Source organism: Vanellus vanellus, assembly GCF_965231255.1.
Source record: "Vanellus vanellus genome assembly, chromosome: 4".
In the NCBI taxonomy this organism is placed as follows: Eukaryota; Metazoa; Chordata; class Aves; order Charadriiformes; family Charadriidae; genus Vanellus; species Vanellus vanellus.
In genome coordinates this window covers 57,401,623-57,423,517 of record NC_138909.1, presented here as the reverse complement: position 1 = coordinate 57,423,517, position 21,895 = coordinate 57,401,623, and the positions used below count along the sequence as shown (strand labels likewise).

Genomic DNA, 21,895 nt, shown 5'->3' with positions numbered 1-21,895 from the left:
GTGGCACTTCATTTACATTCTGTAACGGATAATCTTAGTTAAGTTCACTTTTATAATCTCTGAATATCGACTTGACCTCTATGTAATTTTACATATAGGATAAACCATCTCCAAAGCAAGATGAAAAACAAGCATTTATTTCAGTCAAATAGTAACAGCATGTTTAAGTTGTAATCGTTTTTAAGATTCTCACAGATGCTCATTTAAAGTATGAAAAACTGTTGCTAGTTGGCAAATATGCTTCCCACACATGGACAAATAGTCATAAGGAGTATTTATCTGCTGCTAGTACCAACAATGAAAAATATGCAGTGAAAAGCTTGTAATTTATAAATGTTTTAAAGCTGTCTCTGGCAGTCTTGACTAATTGGTCCCACATAGAAAGACCCACTGTATAAACAGTCTAAAATTCTGAGAAGATTAAAAATAATCATTTTCCAGACTTGAATTCTCATTTCAGTGGGGTTTTATAAACTCTGTTGCTACTCCTAATGATTTTGAATGCTTTTGCAAACTATTCTTCTTAGAGCTATCAGACATAAAAATCCTCAAGAATTCTTTGTGGGGAGCTTCTTCCAAAAGAAAGAAGGATTGATTGTGCTATCGCTGCCCACTTTTGAAGAGTCTTCAAAGCACCTTTTGACAGTATTCATTCATAAGCTCTTTTGTTCAGTGTCATTTCTGTTGTGATTTTGGTCTATGATTTTCCATCTTTCTTAATCAACCTATTCATGCTGTTTTTTAAAGAACGTACACCTGCAGCAGTGCTTGGAAACCGTTAGGAAAGAATTCATCATATTCAACAGAGAGAAGTAAGTGCATTTCTTAATGCCTGTTTAGCATTCACTGCTGAAATTAATTTGAGAACAATTTTTTTTTTCTCCCAGTGTAAGGAAAAGTGATTAATGATCACAGCAGCAGGGGCTAAAAGCCTGGTTTTCCATTGATTTCTTCCTCTTACGGTCTCTGGTGTGACGGTTTTGTAGTTCTTCCATCTCTGAAAGCAAGCAGAAGTGCTTGTGGTGAAAGTATGTTGGAGAGATAAGGTAAATGTCACTGAAACTCTCCAGAGAAACTGTTAGCAAATAAGTAAAGGGAATACGATACAAGGGGCTGCTTTTTCACAAATCGAACAAAACCAAGGCAAGTGATAACTCATCAAATTTTAATGGTATGAACTGCAGTGTTTTGACTTGGAAACTTTATTAATACTTCACCACCATAAAAAAGTTAATTTCAACAGAGCTAAATATTAAAACTATATCAGACATGAGCAAGTGCTTCATAGTCTAAGCATCAGACAGAATTTGTAGAAACAAGTCTGAATCCCAAAGAATCTTCCTGGTCCAATTAATACACTGCATTTCGCATAGTTTACTGTTTTGAATTGCAGCCACTATGGACCCGTTTGTATTAATTGATATAGCTAATAACAGGGCAGTTGTTTTTGTCTTTGTTCAAATTATTGCATTTCATCCAGGTATATTCAGTGGTTTTATTTGACCTAATTATATCTGCAAGAGTTGTGGTCCTACAGATTCTTCATGTAATTTTGCATGATCTCTAGCAGAAGCAAGCCATATGTTTACTTAAGAGGGATAAACAAGAAAAGCCAGACCAAGTCAGCTCATGAAAGGCTTTCAGAAGGGTCTTGGTGGATTTATCTGGATCAGTTCTAGTATCAGTCAACTGAACTTTGTAGGAGGGTGATGATTAAGATTGTAATAACAAGTGCAGAAAAAGATTACTTCGATAAATCAAATTAATGTATTTTCAAGAAGTTGGTCATACTAGTTCATTTCCAGTTATGAGCCTCTCACCTACTTCAGAATCATATGTAAAGGAAACTCAACATACAGCAACTTTTGAAAGATAAAATAAAATACCAGGTTTTGTTAAAACACTTTCAAAATCTCATTGGGTGTGTTCACTAGTATTGACTATTTCTTTTGACATGATTTTACTGTGTTATTCTTAAATCTTTTTTAACAGTGAGTAGGATTTTTTTTTTTCCATATTGAACAACCACAGTAGCATGACAAGCTATAAAGGACTCTGAGATGCTGATGAGAGATCAAGAAGTTTAAATGGAGTACAAGTGAAATGGAAGCAAAAGATAAAAGACATGCACTTCATTCAGAACAGCATGTGTTCTGGTCATTGCTTGATTGGCTTTGACAAGGTAAAAGAAAAATATTTAGTATAGACCTACAACAGATCCTGCATTGTCTTAAGCCAGATCACAATCATTTTTTGTTTAAACTGTATTAGAGCTGAAGAAGGACATGGAGAGACTTCTGTAATACTTTTCAAAGACAAAAATGTTAATAAGGGGGAAAGCAGAGGTCAAATTTTTGAAGTGCAGAGTGGATTCAAGTTAATGGGAACAACGTAAGAGCAATGTCAGACACAGATGTCCTCATACTCGAGAGAAGAGGCTCCACAATATACGCCAGAGTAATTCACGGTGGGTTTTCTTAGACCTTTCTATGCCCTCAAGGGTGTATGTACAGGCTGAGGCTGTACTTAAATAGATTTCCAAAGCCACACGGCCAACCAAGTTCTTAGGAACAGCTGCAGATGCTGAAAGACCTGAACTGTTCCTACAAACACTATATCCAATAATATGTGACCATATCATTAGGTGAGGTGTGAATCCCAAGCAGGGATCGATCTGAGATTAATACAGCTAGTTCCTTTGAAGTTCCTCCACATTCCTCTGCATAGTCAGAACTGCTTGTGTAGTCTAGCTGTTTGAAAATATCTGCATACTTCCTTAGATATGCATTATATTCAGCTACAAAAAGCTACATTTTACCATGATTTAAGCCTGCTGCTCAGCTTACTTCAGTGACACAGAACACTACATAAATCCTAAGAATGAGTGAATCAAAAACTTTAGCCTATCTTTCAAGGGAAAAGATGAGAATCCCCAAACTAAAAGGATTCTAGGAAAAAATTCAGACGTTTCTAATTGAGCAGCATAAATTGATGCAGTAATGTGTAGGTAGAGTGTGGTAGTTCCGCTATATCTCGCAATCCAATACTTGTAAAACATCTGCTATGAAAAGCAGAATCTGTTTTTATTGATTGTCTTGTTGATACTTCCAGGCTACGTCTCTTTTTCGCTATATATCTTTCATCCTGCAACAGATACGGCAACTCTTGAAATATGCCATATTTATTTTCTTTCCAAGAAGACTGGGAGACTCCCAGGAACTCTTAGACTGCAGTTAAGGGGAGGGGGATGGGGAGATACAGATAAGGCTTACTGGGCTGAAATGAATTAAAAAATAATTCAAGAGATTAAATGAAGTAACTTAATAGTGCAAGTTAATGCCAGCAAAGAGAGAATGTGTATGTTTTCACTTCTCTATTGCTTTCTGCAGTTAAGTAATTGGAAACTGGTATTTATAGGAATGTTTAAACCAAGATGAGTGCATGAGGAAGACAAAGTCCATTTTAGCCAAGCCAAGCTTTCGAACAAGTAGGCTCAGTTAAAAAGACTGATGTTTTTCCAGATGGCTTTACCAGTAGCATTCAGGCAACATAGTTTCGTAGTAAGCCTTACGTTGTCCTTGAACGCAATTTATTTGGTTGGACTATACTTTAACTACGTAGCTGATCTCTATGGTTTGAACAGTTAGGAGATGGGATGAAAGATTTGAAGAATGGAAAAGAAATAGGATATTGTATACAGTCGGAGAACACAAACATACACTGCAGAAGGATAGAGCGAATGTGTTTTGTTAAAACAGGAATTGGGAAGCAAGGACTTGGAGCCATGATATTAGCTGTTTTCTTTTAACTGTACAGGTCTTCCTGTACAAAGAAACATGAAGTCGATGATCATCAGCAGTGGGTAACAAAAGTTAGATTTGTATATCTTTACTTACACACTTCTGATCACACAGAATCTTCTATTGATACTATTCAGAATTCACCGGGGAGATGAGGAGGAATGGAGGGAAGACCAACTATTCCCAGTTTCTCTGTATAAAAAGCCAGAAAACAAGTCTGTCAAACAAAGACATTTGCAGAAGATGAAACAAAACCATTTTCCTAAGATTTGTATTAATATAAAAGACTGTCCTGTGTACTAAAAATGGCAGTTATAAAAGTCTGGGTGCAGTTCTGTGCTTTAGTTTAGCTAGGCATGTTCTCATTACTGTTAATCTTATAAAACAGTCTGGGAAATTTGTTAAATTAGAAGGGAATACTGCTTTCATATCTGAGAAATGGACACTGAACGTTCCAAAGTCTTTCTGTGGTCCGAGTCAACAGTCATTCCTATGATGCATCATTTCTTCTAATAAAAGGAAAACTGAAGGTGGACCATGTTCATCCTCCACACCCAATGTAATTTCCTCTTGGAACACTCATATTCAACTCCAAATAATGGAGCAGCAGACCAGAAGCAGCTTTAGGGTTGTGCAACGTTCACAGGTTGAAAATACTTTCTGGTCCATGTGAAATGGCTAAGCTGTTCTGAAGAGGTAGTTTTATACCTTCATCTTCATTTGGGCAGGACAACATGAAGCATCCAGAATGAAATCCCTTACAGTGTAAGTAGATTTTATCTTGATTTTATTTTTGCCAGTGCTTCAGATACCAGAGTGGCCGAAGTGTCGCTACGTGCAAGGCTTTCTTCTTATTTAAATTGATATTTCACTGGATGTGATCTACAAATTAAAATACGTGTGTGTCTTTTGACATGACGTAGGTGTATGTCATCTGTCCACGTTGACATTATCTTGCAGTATCTTTAAGAGAGGGGTGCCCACGGTCCTGATCCAAAGCAAAATAAAATGGGAAAATCCTTTTACAATCCAAGCTTGAATGTGGTGCAGGAAATGTTTTCTATGTTCCTTACGAGTGTCCGTAAAATCTCTTACTTAGTTTTGAACAGATTAACTAAATAAACTGTGACCTAAAAATGGTCTTTGTACTGGATCTTAACAGGTGAATATGATCTGAAGTTGATTTCAGGAACTTGTTTGGCTCCTTTTGCTGTCAAATGATTTTTTTTCTGGTTTTAAATCTATTTCTATGGATAGAGGCTTTATTAGATCTAGAAGTGCAGCACCAAATGTTCTGCAGTATCTGAATGCGTATTCCTGTAGACTTGTCGGCAATTTTTTGAGGAGTTGATCTTATTTAGAAGTTGTAGGCTGTATTTTCAATTTCTTTGGCAGAGAAAGAAAGATTGTAAAGATAAGGTCACACTGTGTGTTTGTAGCTTTATTAAAAAGCTGAGCAGAGATTATTTTGCTATTTCTGTGCCATTATCACTAAACGAATCTTCACATACATCTACGTCTGTTTATAAATGTCCAAAACCTGAAATAGCCAAAAATGAAGAAATAAGATTCAATATTTGTTTGTAGTGGAGTCCTATTTCTCACGCTTTATGGTTCCTGAGCCTCTTCCTCTCCATGAAAGATGTCTTTAAGATTAAAGAGGTCAGCAAACAAAGAACGGAGGAGAAAACACAAGAAATACCTGCTCCTTGGGCAGAATAGTCCTTCAGTTAGATGCTTCACAAACTTGTCTTCAAAATTATCAGCCTGCTAATGAAACTAAAATCATATCGCTACATTTTACTGAGCAGAATATGTATTTCATATATACAGTATATGTGAAAATGGGTTAGAATTCTGCAGAGCTAGTTTAATAAGTGAGATGGAGAGATGAACAAATTATCTATATTTTTAATAATTCTTGTGGAAACTTTAAAAAACTTACTAATGATTTTGCAGTTGGAGGGTTTTTTACGTAATACAAATATCCAAATAGCATTGAGGTGATATTCACCTGTCTAGTCCCTACTGATCTGAACAGGCCTGCCCCTTTCCTAAGCTACTGGTACACATTATTTCTCTTCTCAGTATTTGTTCAATGCAACCACACTAAAAAATTCTGCCAGAAATTGAAGCAGTCAATGGATACTGCACATTTCCCCCTCTTCTCCTACGGTAATTCCTACTGTTTGGCCGTAGCTAGTTCTTTCCTAAAGGCACTGAACAGACTGCTCTCTGTTCCCAGCATAAACAGCAAAAGTTGAGGGAGCATATTTTAAGCATATGAAGATGTTTAAAATCGTGTTGTCTGATTTTTCTCTTCATTTTTTATAAGATCAAATTTATTATCTCTTTCTTTGTAGTTGCTTTTCTTTTCTTTCAATTGTCTTTTCAGATTCAAATCCAGAGTCCCTGAGTGCTCTCTTTCATTTCAGTTTGATTTGAATTGAATATTCATAATGATTTGCAGTATACCTCAATGAATGCACTTTTCTTAATAGGTATTTTATGTCACTTAGTGTCTCTGGAGATATTTATATTATCATAATCTCCATAATATCTGAATGCTTTTCAGATGAGGCTACAACACAACTTTTCTTTTCTTGCCACTTCTGCTGACCTTAATTCAGTTTAAATCCAACTCTTTCTGAGCATTTCAAGTAGTTGCACTGCTCTTCACTCATCTCTTTCTTATCCCTTTTGTAATGGATATATCTGCTTCTGGAGATTGCTCCTGCAATCTCACCTAATTAGAAAGATGCCTTTCTGAACATGACTGAACCTAGCTTGTTTTGGGGCAGTGTTAACTGCTGCTTGGTCACACAAGCCCTTTCACTTCTGCCTTTGATTCCTGCTCATTGTTACTGGCTCAGAATTACCAGGTCAAATGTGACCCTCTTCTTAGTGAGCCGTGCTGCCTGAAGATTTGAGAATAGCAGGTCCAAGCTGGTTATTTTTCTGTAGGCATGCCTTCAAATTCCCTTTTTTTTGAGAAAAGAGTGGTCATAAAAAAAGCCATTGTTTCAGTAATGTGTTCTCTTCACAGTTTCATAGAGGAAAAAAAAAAAAAGTGGCTAATGAGTATCTGGAACCTCATCTTCAAAGCCTTCCAGGAAAAATGGCCAAAGTTTTCCCAAGCAAGTAACCATATCGTTGCAGTGGCTACACTTCATCAAATGCACATGCAGCTTTGGGAATGAAAGTTTGTGTGGAGATGCATATATCAGAGCATTCTCTGTGCTGAAACATGGTCCTGGAAAGATCGGGATAACATGCAGATCCTCAGCACTGCAGACCAGCAATTCTTTTCCACTTACAGAAAACTGAACACAAATACATCTCATAAAGACTAATCAAAAGTCAATTCATAGGCAGAGAAAAGAAAAATCTTCATTTGCACATCTCAGACTTTGGAGAGGAACCAAAACTGTTTGATACCATACAGCATATATATATTTTTTAATAGCCTACATGGGACAAATCATATATACAATAAATGAAGGCTGCATAACAGGTCTTGACTGTTTGGTGTCCATAAGGGATTACCTTCATGACTTCCCTTCATGTCTCTTGATGTCCTAAACTAGCATAAATTCTCACCTGTTACAAGTCTTCATAACTTAAGAATGAGACATGAAGATTGAACTCCTCATCCTGTTTTAGGAAAGCATTTTGGGACCAGTTGCTTGAAGCAGTGCAGAAACAAGCCAGTAGTGGTGTAACGTGATTATTGCCAATCGTTTTTATACTTTGCACATTTGTTGAATATATTCACAAATGAGTTGGAAAGGGAGGTGAATGGTGAGGTGACAAAGTCCACTTCTAATACCAGAGTAGCCAAAACTAAATCTGACTGCAGAGCTGCAGTAGATAATGATAGTCATGGTTTTGAGTTGCAGGGTAAGAAAAAATGGTGGCTTAAATTCAGTACTGGTAAATGCAAATACATTAGGAAGAAAATAATCTAAACTTTACCTTTAGGACAATGGGCTCTAGCTTCAGTTATGAAGGAGAGAGATTTTGAGATGACGGCAGATAACACAATGCTTAGTGCACAGCTAAAAGGTGTTAACGTGCTCAGAATTGCAAAGAAAGCTGCAGAGAAATGATCATCAGGATATCATTGTGTGTATATAGAGATATGTTTCTATATATACATCTACATCTTCCATTCTGTGTACAGTTCTGCTTCCTTATCTCAAAAAATAAAAAAAAAAGATACAGAGGATTTAGAATGGTTACAAAAACCAAAACAAAACAAAAAAAAAAACAAAACAGGATTGACCACAGGTGTGGCATGGCTCATGTTGAAGGATTTCATAGACTTGAACTCATTTAAACTCAGAGAAAAGGCAACTGAAAACACAGGAACAGGCTAAATATTAACATGTTATGAAACTTATGGAGAAGATGCCTAAGCAATGATTATTCACTCTTTCTGGTAACTCGAAGTCACAAAGCTATCAAGCTGCAGGTTTAAAAGAGAACAAGCCATGCCTTTCTGTGCAATACAGCACGTGGCCAAGCGCTGCTCTGGATGCTGAGCATACGAAAAGATTCAGAAAAGGATTAGAGAAATTCACGGAGAAAGACCCATCAAGGACTGTAAGACATGAGCGCCCCAGATGCACTCATTGGTTTGGGAAGTCTGGAAATATCAGAAGAGAGGAGAATACCTCACAGTAGACATTTGTCTCCATTTGATTTGTTCTTTGGCAGTGTCCACTAGGGTTTGAAATGGGCCACTATGAGAGGCAGGAATTTGTGTTAGATGGAACGGATGGGTATGTGCCTTTATGCTTTCTCAGTGCTTATAAGGTCTTCATTGTCATAATAGCACAGCGGTTGCACAGTAAAGTATATACAAGTATGTATATACATATATGTCCTTTTTTGGAAATAGGGGAAGAAAAGCATATTTGAGGCAGCTAGAGATAATTTCTCTGTGTCCCAGTTGGGGCACAATACATGTTCCTGTTGTGGGTGCACCTTACCTTAGTGACTAGCCTAGATAGCTCAACGGTCAATACAGTGTTTTCCATGGATCCCTGTGTTAGGCACCCACCTTCCCCGTGCACTGGGTAGGGAGGTTTGGTGGTTAACTAAAGGCTGCGAATTACGCGGTGCGATCACAAGGGAACTCCCAGCTAGGTCTCCTTTGGCAGGGGTCCCTCCTTCAGGGAATGAAAGAGCTGCAGGGATAAGTAGACTTCTTGTGAATCTAAAGTTTGGATTTTGCTGGAGAAATCTTGCATGAGGAATAGGTGGAGAGAGATGAGCCAGCAGAGAGGTCAATGCAGGTTGCGATTGCTCCCTGGGAATTCACAGGCTCTGATTCCTGGAAGCCTGTGGCTGTGAGAACAGGAGAAGGGTAGGGCTGAACCAGCCTCCTCCCAGACACTTATTCCAGTCTGAGAATGTTTATTGCCAGGTCCCAGTAATCAGACAGAGCTCAACTGGCTTTCCACATACCTTACTTCTTAAATTATTGACTGTATGGCTCCCATGGAGCTGCAGTTTCAATTAGAGATGCCATATTAAGGAAATCGATGCTGCTACGCAAATAGGTTGTCACAGCTAATATTTTCCTCACTCATCTCTGAACCAAGATCCTCTTCACAGCACCAGAGGAAGGGCATGAAAAGCAAAGAGAAGAAATGAGATGGGATTGAACGGCCACGTTTCGGTGATGGCTGGCTGCCCTTTTGTCCAGTCCTGTTTTGCTGTGGCAATCTGTCGCACCGGTTCCCTGCCACAGAGCTGCAGGCATGTGCATCACCAACCCTGCAAAGGCAGCAGGCATTTCACAGGCACCAGGTCATTATTTGTCTTTAAATTCTCAGTCTGTTAACAAAATTCCGCTTCTTGCTGTGATCTGCTGTCTGTTAACAGCAGACTGTCTCCAAATCCTCTGTAAAATCATCCTGCCCTGAGGTCCAGGGTCTCGGTGGAGATGGTAGTGGTTGAGAATATGTTTCCAGTAAAGCAGGTCTAACTCTAGGTGTGGACAAAAATTGTCCTTCTCCTCATACGTTTTATTTGGACATGACCCAAAGGTTCACTTTACCTTGAAATTTTCACCAGAAGAATAAAGGAAGAGAATATTTCACAGCAACTCCCGCAATCTATCTATCTGCTGACAGCTTTACAAAAGGGTTATCCAACATCCTTCAGGACACGCACCCAAGGCAGGCTGGGAAATTAGTGCCTTTCTTGAGAATGAGTCTTGGGCCACACTGCTGAGAAATGTCCTTATTCGTGGGCAATTGCCTGTAGTTTTTAAACTGGATTCTGGCTAACTGGAAAGAAGATTTTCTCCTGTGGTCCCACAAAGTCTAATAACCAATACACTATCGGGAAATTTCATAGCTGCTTTCCTGTTGCTTGTACGTGTGGATCTACAGATGTATCTAAACTAGAAAAACTAGTTCATGTTTAGCAATGTGGCTGAACAAGACAGATATTGTTTAGGAGGCACCTGATCTTGGACAGACAATAACCCACTTCTCAGACACACCTATTCTTCTAGTCTGAGCATGGTTTTAATGTTAGTGTTCATTGGTTTAGTTTCATTTTCTTAAATGGCTGTGTGTTATTTACTGTTTTCATTTATTTACTCCATCTCTCCACTCTTATTTTGCTTTATCAATTCATCAGGTAAACCTGAGATCTCAAGACATTGCAGGTCAACATGCTACAGCATCCAGTATAATTTGTCTCTTGACTTCCACATACTAGTATTTCACATGTCACTCACGCCGTATGTGCACCTGAACCCATTATGCTTGATTATAAATTGCTGGTTGATAGAAAATTATATTCACAGGCATTTACTGAACGCAATTACTCAGTAGGAACTATCAACCTGAATCAATTACCCATGGTGGGAGCATATTTCCCCAAGGATTTTTGGAAAGGGTGAGAGTAAATGTCATGAGGTTCAATGGTACAAGAAGACATCTGTGCTACATGGGGATACTTCCTCCAAAATTTTACTTTTCGTATTCAGCTATAATGAAGCATAACTTTTAGTCTGTGCCTCAGACATTTAAATGTAAATGGAGTTAAAGCAGAGTTATTTGAATGATTGCATGCTAATCTACTGAGCTATCAAAACACATATGTCATAGTGTATTAGGGAAACAGATTTGAGATTAGGACTGTTTCTATGGAAAGAGTCAGTACCAACAGTACGTGTTTGGGGTCAAAGACAGACTGAGGTAAATACTGGTTAGAGGCAGAACAACTCCTACCCCAAAGGGTGTATGCAAGATTTTCAAAGGTATCTGAAATAAACGGGAATCAGATGACAAAGTATTTTTCAAGATATAGCCCAAGTCATGCAGAAAAGCCATCGCTGGCAGACCCTGAGCCTGAATATGCTATAGGCACGTCTGCATGGATGACCGGGCAATTGCACCCCTGTGCTCCTCGGTGACTTCATTACCCAGCTCTTGGCAGTGTTTACCAGTGTGTGCTGTGTACCAGACTGATGGGACTATTCAATTTCTGCACGCCTGAACAGTGTGGGTGTAAATTAGCTCTAATCCAGAAGCAAATTGGCTCTGCTAAGCAGTGCGGTGTGTGGTGAGCTCATACAGCTGCTAGACAGGAGGAGACTTCAACCTGTGGTTCAGAGAGGAAAGGTATCTCTATTTTTCTAGGCATGCAATGAGACTATAGTCCTTTAATAAATTTTAAAATAATTTATTTAGTTTAAGCTCCTTTAGTAGTCACTGAGAAGAGACTTGCATCTCCCAGGGTTGATCTGTGACACATATATTAGATAACTTAGACTGGAACTAATTATTCTGTTAGTGCTTCCATCTATCCTGTAGAGAGAGCCTGAATCAATCTTTCCACTGTCTAAAGTTAGCTGGCATAAAATCCATCCCACAGTTGTGATCTCAGTTCATTTCTGCAAAACTAAATGCCCGGCTGCCAGTCCAACAGGCACAGGTCATCTCTGGTCCGCTGTTGCGCCTGCCTGCGCTCTCCCAGTGTCGGGCGATCAGGGGCGTCTCCTGCGGCACCAACCACAACTGCATTTGGGCCATGTGTGCCTAGCCACGTGGGCAGGAGGCCAAGGAAAAGCGAGTTATAAGTGTGAGTATTTTCAAGGAAGAGCTGAAGACTCGTGACATCCGCTCTCGCTAGTGATACGATGAGGGGACTCCATGGACCCAGGTCTCCCAAAAATACACACCTGCTATTACACAATCATACAGTAGCACTGTGTTTCATTTAAAGCTGCTCTGCACATGTTGGTTCTCCACACAAACGGTGGAGCAAGGGGAAATTATCTGAGATTACAGACTAATTTTTTTTTTTTTTTTTGAGTTGTGTGACTCAGTGCTGACGGTGCCGAGTGATGAGTCTACTCCAGTCAGTCCTCCACTCTGCCCTGGGCTGCCCCAAGCCTCCTCTGGCACAGGGCAAGATTGTGCCTGCCTTGTTTATTTGAAAATGCTTAGCAAATTCATACACTTTTCAGTGATTTCTCTTTTCATAAAAACTCTTCTGAGATCACTCTGTGCACAAGCTGAAGAGAAGAAGAGCCAACTATTTAACTCTGCCATGGTTACTGCTCTTCTGTTAGGTGTAAAGAGGGGTTTTTAATAAAAAAGAACATTAGCTATATGCAGCTGTCTTTTGAGATAGTTTTAATTAGCTATATAATTAGTTTAATTAATTAGATCTCCACAGTTGGCATTCTTTTGAATCTTTCCTCATTTTTCAGGTGTTTAACTCTCCTTTTTCCATTTCTACTTTCTTTTTTTTTTTTTTTGTTCCTTATTCTGCATTTTTCCACCTTCATTGTTGTTTTCTGCCTATTTTTTAAAGGCAGAATATAGGCAGTCTTCCATATTGCTCAGTTAACGTGGTCCCTGGCACAATTTTTCCAAGGCCAAAATGGCTCTCTGAAGCAATTCCCTTCATGTTTCAGAGGTTAGCATAGACCAGAGGTTGCCTAATAGGCAGCTGGAATACAACTGCTCTGGTATGAAGATGAGAGATCTTAGCTATAACGATGCAAGCCAGTCTGCGCCACTTAGCTTCCCAGCATCAACCCCTGCACCATTTTACCTTCTGGTGTGAATGTAACAGATGCCTAAAATAGAGAAATTACATTCCTATGCAGCACTCTATTTGCTGCCTGTCATGAGAGCCCTCCTGGGTACCGCTGGGGAATGGGAAGTGGACCAATAGTTTGGCAGACGTTCAGGTTACCAGGTAGCCTAATCTTATGCAGGATTATTATATCAATTAGTTCTCTTATATGTTGCTATGAAGTCAGGCACTTCTCTTCAAATTGGGGAATTTCGCAGGATTTGGCCTGAGGCTTACCTCTGCGCATGTGTCCTAATCATATGCCAACTCCTCACCCTGCACCCTGTTTTCCTTAGGAAGCAAAGGGGTGATGGGATTTTCCCGAGCAGCAAAGGGGAAGATGGGATCTGCAGCTCACACCAACAGGGTGTGGATAATCCAGGAGTATCGTATTTGTTCTCTTTTTGTTAGCATGTATTCTTAAGATTTACAATGAGCAAAGGTTAGTGTTTTCTTCTCTATGGATGGAAGCGTAAAATAGGTGTAAAATAAGCAAATTCTTCTGATCAACTTAGCTTATTTTTGTTAACTTTTTTTAAAAGAAAGCAAATGCAGGAATTTTCACTCCTTTCTGATATATTTGGTGGCTATTTTGTTTGGAAAAGTAAAAATACTCTTCCCAAATAACTTGTTCAGTTAAAAATAACCTGATCAGGATGCTCTGCTCACTTCTTTGTTCTTCTTTGTTTTGCCTTTTCACTAAAAAATGAAGTTGGATGAAAACCTGGCAGATGAGAAATAGTAAGCAGAATAATGGAGATATAAGAGAAAGAGTAGCACTCATTTACAATTGTAAAATACTGCCAGCTTCTTCAATTTTTACAAAAATAGAACGCAGCAAAAACCAATTTATAAGAGAAACCTTTAAAAATGCAGGCAGAATATTATTAAGTGTCCATGTATCAAACTCAATTCTTATTCCCCACAGTGGCAGCCAGATGACAAGCCAAGCTGCTTATTGTCCCAGAAATCATGCTCAGTTATCAATATTTCTACAATCATTACCTGCAATTGATGTTAAAATGCTGGCAGAAAAATAATGCAGGAAGTTTTCAAAGTGGCGTATAAGATGCACATGTTTATAATACATTATTTATGAAAAGATGTGGGCACACTGCAGAACCTACACATTACTGCCAAAAAATTGCCCTGATTTTGTAGTATGTGCATTTTTACTGATGCGTATGAGCTCCTATAAAGCTTAAATAAGGGATTTTACAAAAGATAAAGCATTGCATGAGCTTGGGGAAGCAACTTTGCTTTTCTGCCTAAAGCATGAGAGATTATGGGTGCCATGAACATTTTTACTCAGTATAAACCAAGGGAACAGAGTCTTTTTGGGGCTGCTGGGTGAGCTGCACCAGAAAATGAGCTGATATGACCAACACTGTTAACTTTTACCTGTCTACCACCTACTTACTGCTGAACACTCATTATTTAGGTCTGAGCAGTAAACCAAAACATATGGCTTCTCATGACAGCTATGCGGATATGTATAAGTTAAAGCTACCCGGCAGCTTTCTGTTTATACTTTCAATCACACTCCAGGTTACCAATACCAAGGGTGATGTTGGACTTTGAGGTGACGGCGTGAGTCCTGTTGAGTCTTCACAGTCCAAAGCCATCTGTTCTTTCTCAGAACAAGTTTTTCTGCATAAAACTACTCCAAACTGTGAAGAACACGGGGATATACTCTGTACTTGTTCCACAAGGAGGAAATAAGCAAGTTTTATTGCCACAGTTAGACTCCAAAGTTTCATTAAGTCTTTCTTCTTACACCTTTTGGACTGGAAATAAAGGAGATGGGTGGCGATATAGTTTGTGGAGCTCTAGAGTGCTGCAAATTTTCTGAATAATTTGGGTTGAGAATTTCATCTTTGTTTTGTGTGTAACCAAGCACAGAATCCAATTCTGATGAGGGATACAACCAGCCACTAACCATCTCCATTTCTTTAGAAAGCATATTCTGGACCACTTGGTAAACCAGTGCTTAGTTATCATCAAGACAGATTAGTTGTGTTCAGGGACAGGCAGTGGTGGGGTGGGAAGAGTTAAAATATCATCACCTTGAGGAAGCAGTCATGTTGGCCGCATCTGATTCATTCACCCAGGCATTATTTTTGTGTTTGTGTACAAATTTTGAAGCATCATTACCACACCGAATAAAAATTAAAAACAAGTAGTGGGCAATGGCAGTGGGCACCAAATTGACACCTTGCTGCCCTCAGTGCCAAGATGTCTCACTCCAGTGTTGGCTGTCTAGGACTGACCACTACCTTGGCTAGACATGCTGGGTATTCCCAGCTCTGCAATTATCCCTGTGAGATATTGCTACATGAGGGCTCCTCATGCTTTACAGAGTCCACCTTTATGGCATTATAACACTCTGTAAAAAGTATTTTCAGTGTGGATGGAATTTTTACGACTTTAGCATACCCAGCAATTTTAGTTATATGGCATAACTTCCGCATTTCTATTTTCTATGACAAGGATATAACAAAACAATGCCTATGTTTGTTACTTTCTGGCTTTTTCTAACTCCTTTACAAAATTTCATTGTTAGATCTTTTCTATTGAGAATGAAAAGATTTTAGTGCAGTATTTTGAGAGAATACTGTCTTTCAAAGAGTCTGTATTTATCAACTGATATTCTAAAAACATGGTATTTGGGCGTAAGCGTCTTTATTGATTTTCTGAAATTCCCCTTGTAACTTCTGTATCTGTGCTCCAGTAGACAAACCACAGTGACATGCACAGAGACATGTAGCTGAAATAGTTCCTTTCTGAGCACAATCATCCCCCATGATAGATCAGTTATTTTTTCCTCCTGATTTGGATGTGTTCATAATTAGCCTTCTAGCAAGGCCATCTGGACAAGACATCAGCATTACTTATGTGTAGCTGCTAAATCATAGAACTGAGGTGGGTTTCTAAGTATTTAGCAAGCTGTCCCCCAGGATTCATGAATTTGAAAAGCAAGCATAGACATGTCTGGTCTGTTCTGACCTCAGACACCTTTCCTTGTGAAGAATAACTGGGATAAATATTCCGCAGATTTATCTACTCCTCAGGGCTGCTTTCAAGGCATGTAAAAGTTTTCATTAATAGAACTTTTTCCCTGCAATAAAAAGGCAGTTTCTAAAGCTCGTCTTATTATGCCCACCTTTTCCCCAAACCAAAAGAAAAAGTATCTCTTTTTTCCAACAGTGTTTGAAATATCAATAGGTCAAGGTAAAATGCTAAATCTAGAAATGGAAAAGTAAATTCCATTGCCCATTCAGACCATTTTCTTTCCTCCGTACCCACTGGGTTTGCAACCCTGGCAAACTCAGTTGCAAATTTTCTGTCATAAAGCCCTTATAGGACCTGTTACGTGTGGGAGTCTCAGAAGAGCGGTAGTTCTGCCTGGCTTGAACTCTCTTTTCGTCAGTAGAAATTATGTCCTCAATGGCTACTGAGTGTGTGCCCACCGTTTGAAACATCTCGCGTTTCTGAGGCTTCAGTTTCACACTGACAGCCTGGCAAGACGCATTGGTGAGTACCTCGGCTGCACAAAGGTGTTATCCTGCACCGGGATATTGCCTGGCCAGGACAAACAGGCAAGAGCGACAGGCAGCGTAACAGCCTCGTACAGCTCTCAGGCAGAGCAGCTACATTTTGTAAACCTGACACCACTGGTCTATATTGCTATTATAGGGGTTTTTTTGGCCAACAATTTTTCCCTGTCCTTTGAATGCCCTTTCACTGATGAATGTCTGATTCAAGATCCAGCATTGGAAGTCAATATTGCAGGAACGCTACTATAATATCCGAGTATCAAGATAATAAGAATCTTGAAAACCTTTCCATAGCTCACACAGACACTTTCTCTTTAAAAGAAATACTGACGAAGCCCAAGACTTGACTGAAGGCTGTTACTTTTCTTGATGCATTCTTGCAGTGGTTGGTACAGCCTCTTTCTTCCTCACTGCTGGAGAGGAGGTTGTTCAATGCTCAGTGTCACACACTATCAATATTGCGTGGATCAGTGGTGAAGGGAAGGAAAAATCAGCTTATCTCTTTGTTGGTTCAGCAGAACCACTCTTAATTCCCAGCATAACTGCCTCTGTGCCTACTTATGTATTTGAACAGAATGTACATGTACTCCATGTATTGTCAGGGAATAAATGTGATAGACACTGTTTGAACTCATTTTCATCCTCTTTTCCCTGCAGGTTTGTTTTTTTTTTCCATATGGCTATCCACTAGAACCGCTTGTTCACTTTTTTCATCCGCAGCTGGCCATTTTACCATTTATTCTCAGTCAGCAAAGGAACAGCTACCCGGTTCAGATCCACAGCTAAGTCCCCATCAAGCCATTCATTCTCCCTGGGCGTTTATCAAGTTATCACAGCCTGTAGCTGCACCAGCTTAAAGGCAAGATAAGCCGTTCACTGGAAAGCAGTTTCCTACAAATGATTTATTTCACTAGTGCCATTTTTAAACAGAATGGCCCAGACTGCATTTATTTCACCATGATTGCAGGAACTGTGTTGAGGTACCCATGTATTTGAAAAGCTGAGAACATCTGACAGAAAAGTGCTCCAGCTCTGGCACCAAGGAATCAAGAATGCTCAAACAAAAGAGAAATTTCACTTCTGCAACTGTCCAACATGTTAACTGAAGAGGCTGCTTGTTCACACACAGCTGCTGTCATGACATTTGTTTAGGTCTTGACCTGAGCCTATTTGCAGTTTGGAGCTAGATCGAAATGCAGGCCAGTTCAGGCCAGTTGCCTTTTTTTTTTTTTTTTTTTTTTTTGCTGAAATTGCAGTGGTTTGGAGGAGGCTTTAGTCTCTTAGCAAATCTGAAATTTTGACAGTCATGTTGAATCTGCAACTTTTCATTCTTTTTCATTGAACTTAGCCTACTAAGCAGCCTAAAGACAAACTTTCAATATTCTATTTCATCTGGTGAACAAAGTCGAGCTGTAAGCTCTTCCCTGGTGGTCCCCAAGTTTTCTGCTGGGTTTCATTAGACATTTGTGATTTTCATGCTGGCCTGCCATAGTTGTAGCAGTCTTTTTGCTGCAGTATTATATTTTCCATGCTAGCCTTTAGCCAGTCTGCTCTCTTTACTTTTGTAATTTTATATATTCAGTAATGAGTATATGCATAATTACACATGTATTATAATTACATTTTGCTTGATTATATATGCTATCTTCTTTTCTTCATCATCACAGACGCCAGACTCTAATTCCTCCTTTCATTCAGGCCTGTGAGGCACAGAGCAGTACTTAGAGGCACAAAGCTCTCAGCTTCCACCGTTCTCGGCAGCAGCTGCCTCGACATCTGATGTGCAACTACAAGCAAAGTCCCACGTTGCTTGGCACGTTCCTGCTCATTGCATCCTTTGCCTAATTGAGAGCTGCAAGCGTGAGCCTATACTTGCTCTGTCACCAGTTTATCCAGGAAAATCTCCTGCGGGCATGGGTTTGATAAGAACACAAGCTTTCATCAGTTCAGGCATGGCTTCGATGCTCTTTTTGTTTCTATTTCTTAGCCACAACTCATCCAGCTTAGATTTATGACTAGCTCCAAACTACGTGAGATTTGTGGACTAATATAATTCCCCCTCAGCTTTACCCCCCTACATTGTCTCCACTCATCAAGAGAGAAGTTGAGTCACAGAAAAAGACTGTAATTTGCCCAAAGGGTGACAGAGGTAAAACCAGAATTAGCATTGCCTGATTCTTAGACCAATTCCCCAGCCCCCAGTGCACACAGGTAGGTAGGTGTTAGCATGCCCATTATAGCCCCTTATAGTGAAGTCTTCAATGTAATTTTAATCACTGAATAAAGTGATTGACAAATTATTAAACATTTAAATAACAGATTTTTACTACATCATCAGTTTAATAACCTATTGTTGATTTTGATACATATGGGTAGTGAATCTAGACACGGAAACAGAAAATGTCTGAAAAGGGAATAAAATGAGGCACTGCTAAAACAATGTATTTCTTTAGCACTTCCAACCCCCCATAATCTAATTATGGTTCAATAATAGACCTGGAGAGTAGGGACAGGATAAAAGAAAATCAGTGGAAATCAACAATAGAAGCCACCTCTCTAGAGAGCGAGTAGTTCAAGCCTGGTCAGTGGTACCTTTTGAACTCAGCATGGGCTTCATTTCTCTCCTTTCCCGCTGTCCTCCTTACACGTTGCCTTTGTGCCAGTTTGAGTGGTTTGGAAAAAACTGTTTTTTCCTGCTTTATGCTGTTATTGAGAGACTTCATATTTCCCCATTAATTTTTGCAGTACAGTAAATGCCTTTTTTCAGCATTTTATGAACCAAGTAAATATTAAACAATTTCTTAGATGAACGCAATGATTTCTCAGATGTCCGTACAGCAAAAGTTTGACTCCACTATTTAGCCGCTTGCACAGGTTTGCAACCCACCGTTTGCAACATGAATTTCCAAGCATTGTAGCCTTTTCTATTGATGCCTACAAATACCTTAGTCTCATAAGGGCCAGTAGCTCAGTCCCTAAGATAGTTCAAGACTTTGATCCAGTTACTCTCACGGTATTCCCCTGGATCTCTTTTGAAGCCCTTATTAAAAAAAAATGCCATCACATTTGCTGTCTTCTATTCGTTGGTGCCAAGACAGCTTCAACAGTAAGTTCCAAACTCCGTTCAGCTGTGTAGAAATTACATATTTCAATTTTCTTAGAGCCCTTGGGTGAAAATTCACTGTCTTGATGATTTGTCAACATTCATTTGAATGACTGGTTCTAAAGCTGTTTGATTGACGGTTTAACTGGAGATGAAGGACAAATTTCTCATAAAGAAAGGAATGTCCCTAAGTTCGTTTGTCATGGACATAGGTGAAGATAATTCTTTGGCTTTAGAGATTCATATTTCTTGGACTCAGTCCTCCATTAGCCTGTAGACACACTGGTAGCCTTCATATTTCTAGTGCGCTTGAAAAAAATTACTCTGAGGGTAATCTGTTTTTTCAGTCTGTTTTAAAGTTTTTTATTTAATGTGCCGGTGCTTGTGCTCTTCTAAATTTAACCTATTTGGACAATGTTTTTCATTATTTTTGCTTTAAATAACCTCCTTTATTCCTCTGCTTATCTGTGACAGCTATTTCATGTCCTTTCACATTCTCTTCTGAGTCTTCAGTATGGTGTCTCTGTAGTCTTTATGCTACTTGGAAGTATTTTACCCTTTTAAACTGTCCCTTTACATTTCATTTTTGAATGCTTTTCCATTACTGAGTATTTGTTACATATTCAATATTACTTGCAAAGTTTTTGGCAGTATATCATATATATCACTTATAATCACTGTAAAAAAGAGCTTCTTCCGTAGTGCCTCTGATGCCAATTCTTGGTGCCTTTTTCAAGAATACATCAACAGCTGTTTCTCATTTTGAGAAAACAAACCGTCAGAGAAAAATTCCTCCAAAACAGCAGCTGTTCATGTTTTCAAAAAAAATTGGTCTCTACTGCATAGCTTCCCCATGAATGTTTACACCCGTCTTGAAAGTACTTACATTGTGTCTGTATTTGGAGGAAAACACTGAATATTACACAAATCACAGTAAAATCATAGAAGTTGATACCAGTGTTGGACAGAAATGCTGAGAAGCTTGATGATAAAATGATTGGTGGGGACTGCAGGTGCTGTTAGGGCTGTTGCTGTTTTCTAGAAAACGATGTCAAAATAAGATGACGTTGCAGTCTTTAAACAGCATAGGATTTTGTTGTTGTTGTTCCTTGAAACTACCTAGGAGGCTTTGACAACATATGAATGAATAACAAGAGGAATACTGAATATACTTTTAGCTCATGTTTTTTTTCCTCTTGTGCTGTTGGAGGTTACTGATAATTTTGTAGGACAGCAGAGGGGAGCAGCTGCTCACGGCTGTAGTGTGGCCAGTCCATAAGTCTCATCAGCCTTGAGCTACCTGGAGGTTTTGTCAAGTTACAGTCCGAGCAGAGGGGCTAGAGCCAGAGAAAGCACCCTCCTCTGCTGACTATTTATGATAGTCTTTCATGGGAGCAGTGTTTGACCAAGACCCAAGTGTACATACCTAGGAGGAAGCAATCGTCAGTGTTTAGAAGAAATGGCATCTCAAGGAGTTAATAGAGATCGAATGGTGCAGGAATCTATTTTATACACAGGCAACAGCTGTCTTTCTGGTACAATTGTCTGCACCTGGTAGCTATATCAATGTTCTTAACATTTGGCAGGTTAAGAAGACAGCAGGATCAAAGTGGCCAGACTTCCAGCATGGACAGCAGAGCATCCCTTCAGAGCCATGAGAAACTCCAGGATGGACGGAACAACAATTTACTGGGACATGGCTGCACAAGAGGCTGCAGCAGCTAGTGAGCCACGGCCCCACACACGCCTCCACCCTGGCAGGGCAAGGAAAGGTCCTCTCTGCGCATGCCTTCATCTTCGTCCCTCGGATCCCGGGACATTTAGCTCCTCCAAAAGCAGGATCCCCAGCCAAGGACAAACCCACAGAGCACACCGGCTGATACTTACCATGTACGACCCTGCTCTTCTTTTGACTCTGCCACTGGAAAAATCACCATCAGCAACAAAATACAGTTTTATAAGTAAGTGTGACTTTCCTTTTCAAAATCCTGGAAGAAAACTTGAAACAATTCATTCGGCAGTCTCTCAAAGATTGCCACATTTCTGGCTACTTGCAAGAGACAAAGTTATATTGGGGCCAGCTTTATCTTGAAGGCTTTACGTTACCCTCTCTGTCTCCATTAATTGAAATGGTGCAATTTGGAATTTTGTGAAACTGCTGGACACAGCCGTTTCTGAGCACCTGTTGTTGAGTTTATAACAGATGTATATGATGTAAATACATGAATGTAGTGTCAAATAGGCCAAACACTGAATAATTTCATTTAAATACCTGAAGCCCATTGGAAAAGTTGCAGCGTGAACGTATTCACATTGTTCTTTAA

The 21,895-nt window shown here is 39.4% G+C and overlaps 1 protein-coding gene across 2 annotated transcripts in view; it reads left to right on the top strand.

Annotated features, from left to right (window-relative positions):
- The window catches only part of STK32B (serine/threonine kinase 32B), a gene marked incomplete at both ends in the record, with an annotated part of 173,845 nt that extends 152,549 nt beyond the window's left edge, over nucleotides 1-21,296 (top strand). For both annotated transcript variants that reach the window (XM_082482817.1, XM_082482818.1), the window contains 2 exons: nucleotides 748-812; nucleotides 21,158-21,296. In XM_082482817.1, the coding sequence (XP_082338943.1) occupies nucleotides 748-812; nucleotides 21,158-21,296 (204 nt within the window). The remainder of the gene's footprint in view (nucleotides 1-747; nucleotides 813-21,157) is intronic.
- Nucleotides 21,297-21,895: the final 599 nt, after the last annotated feature.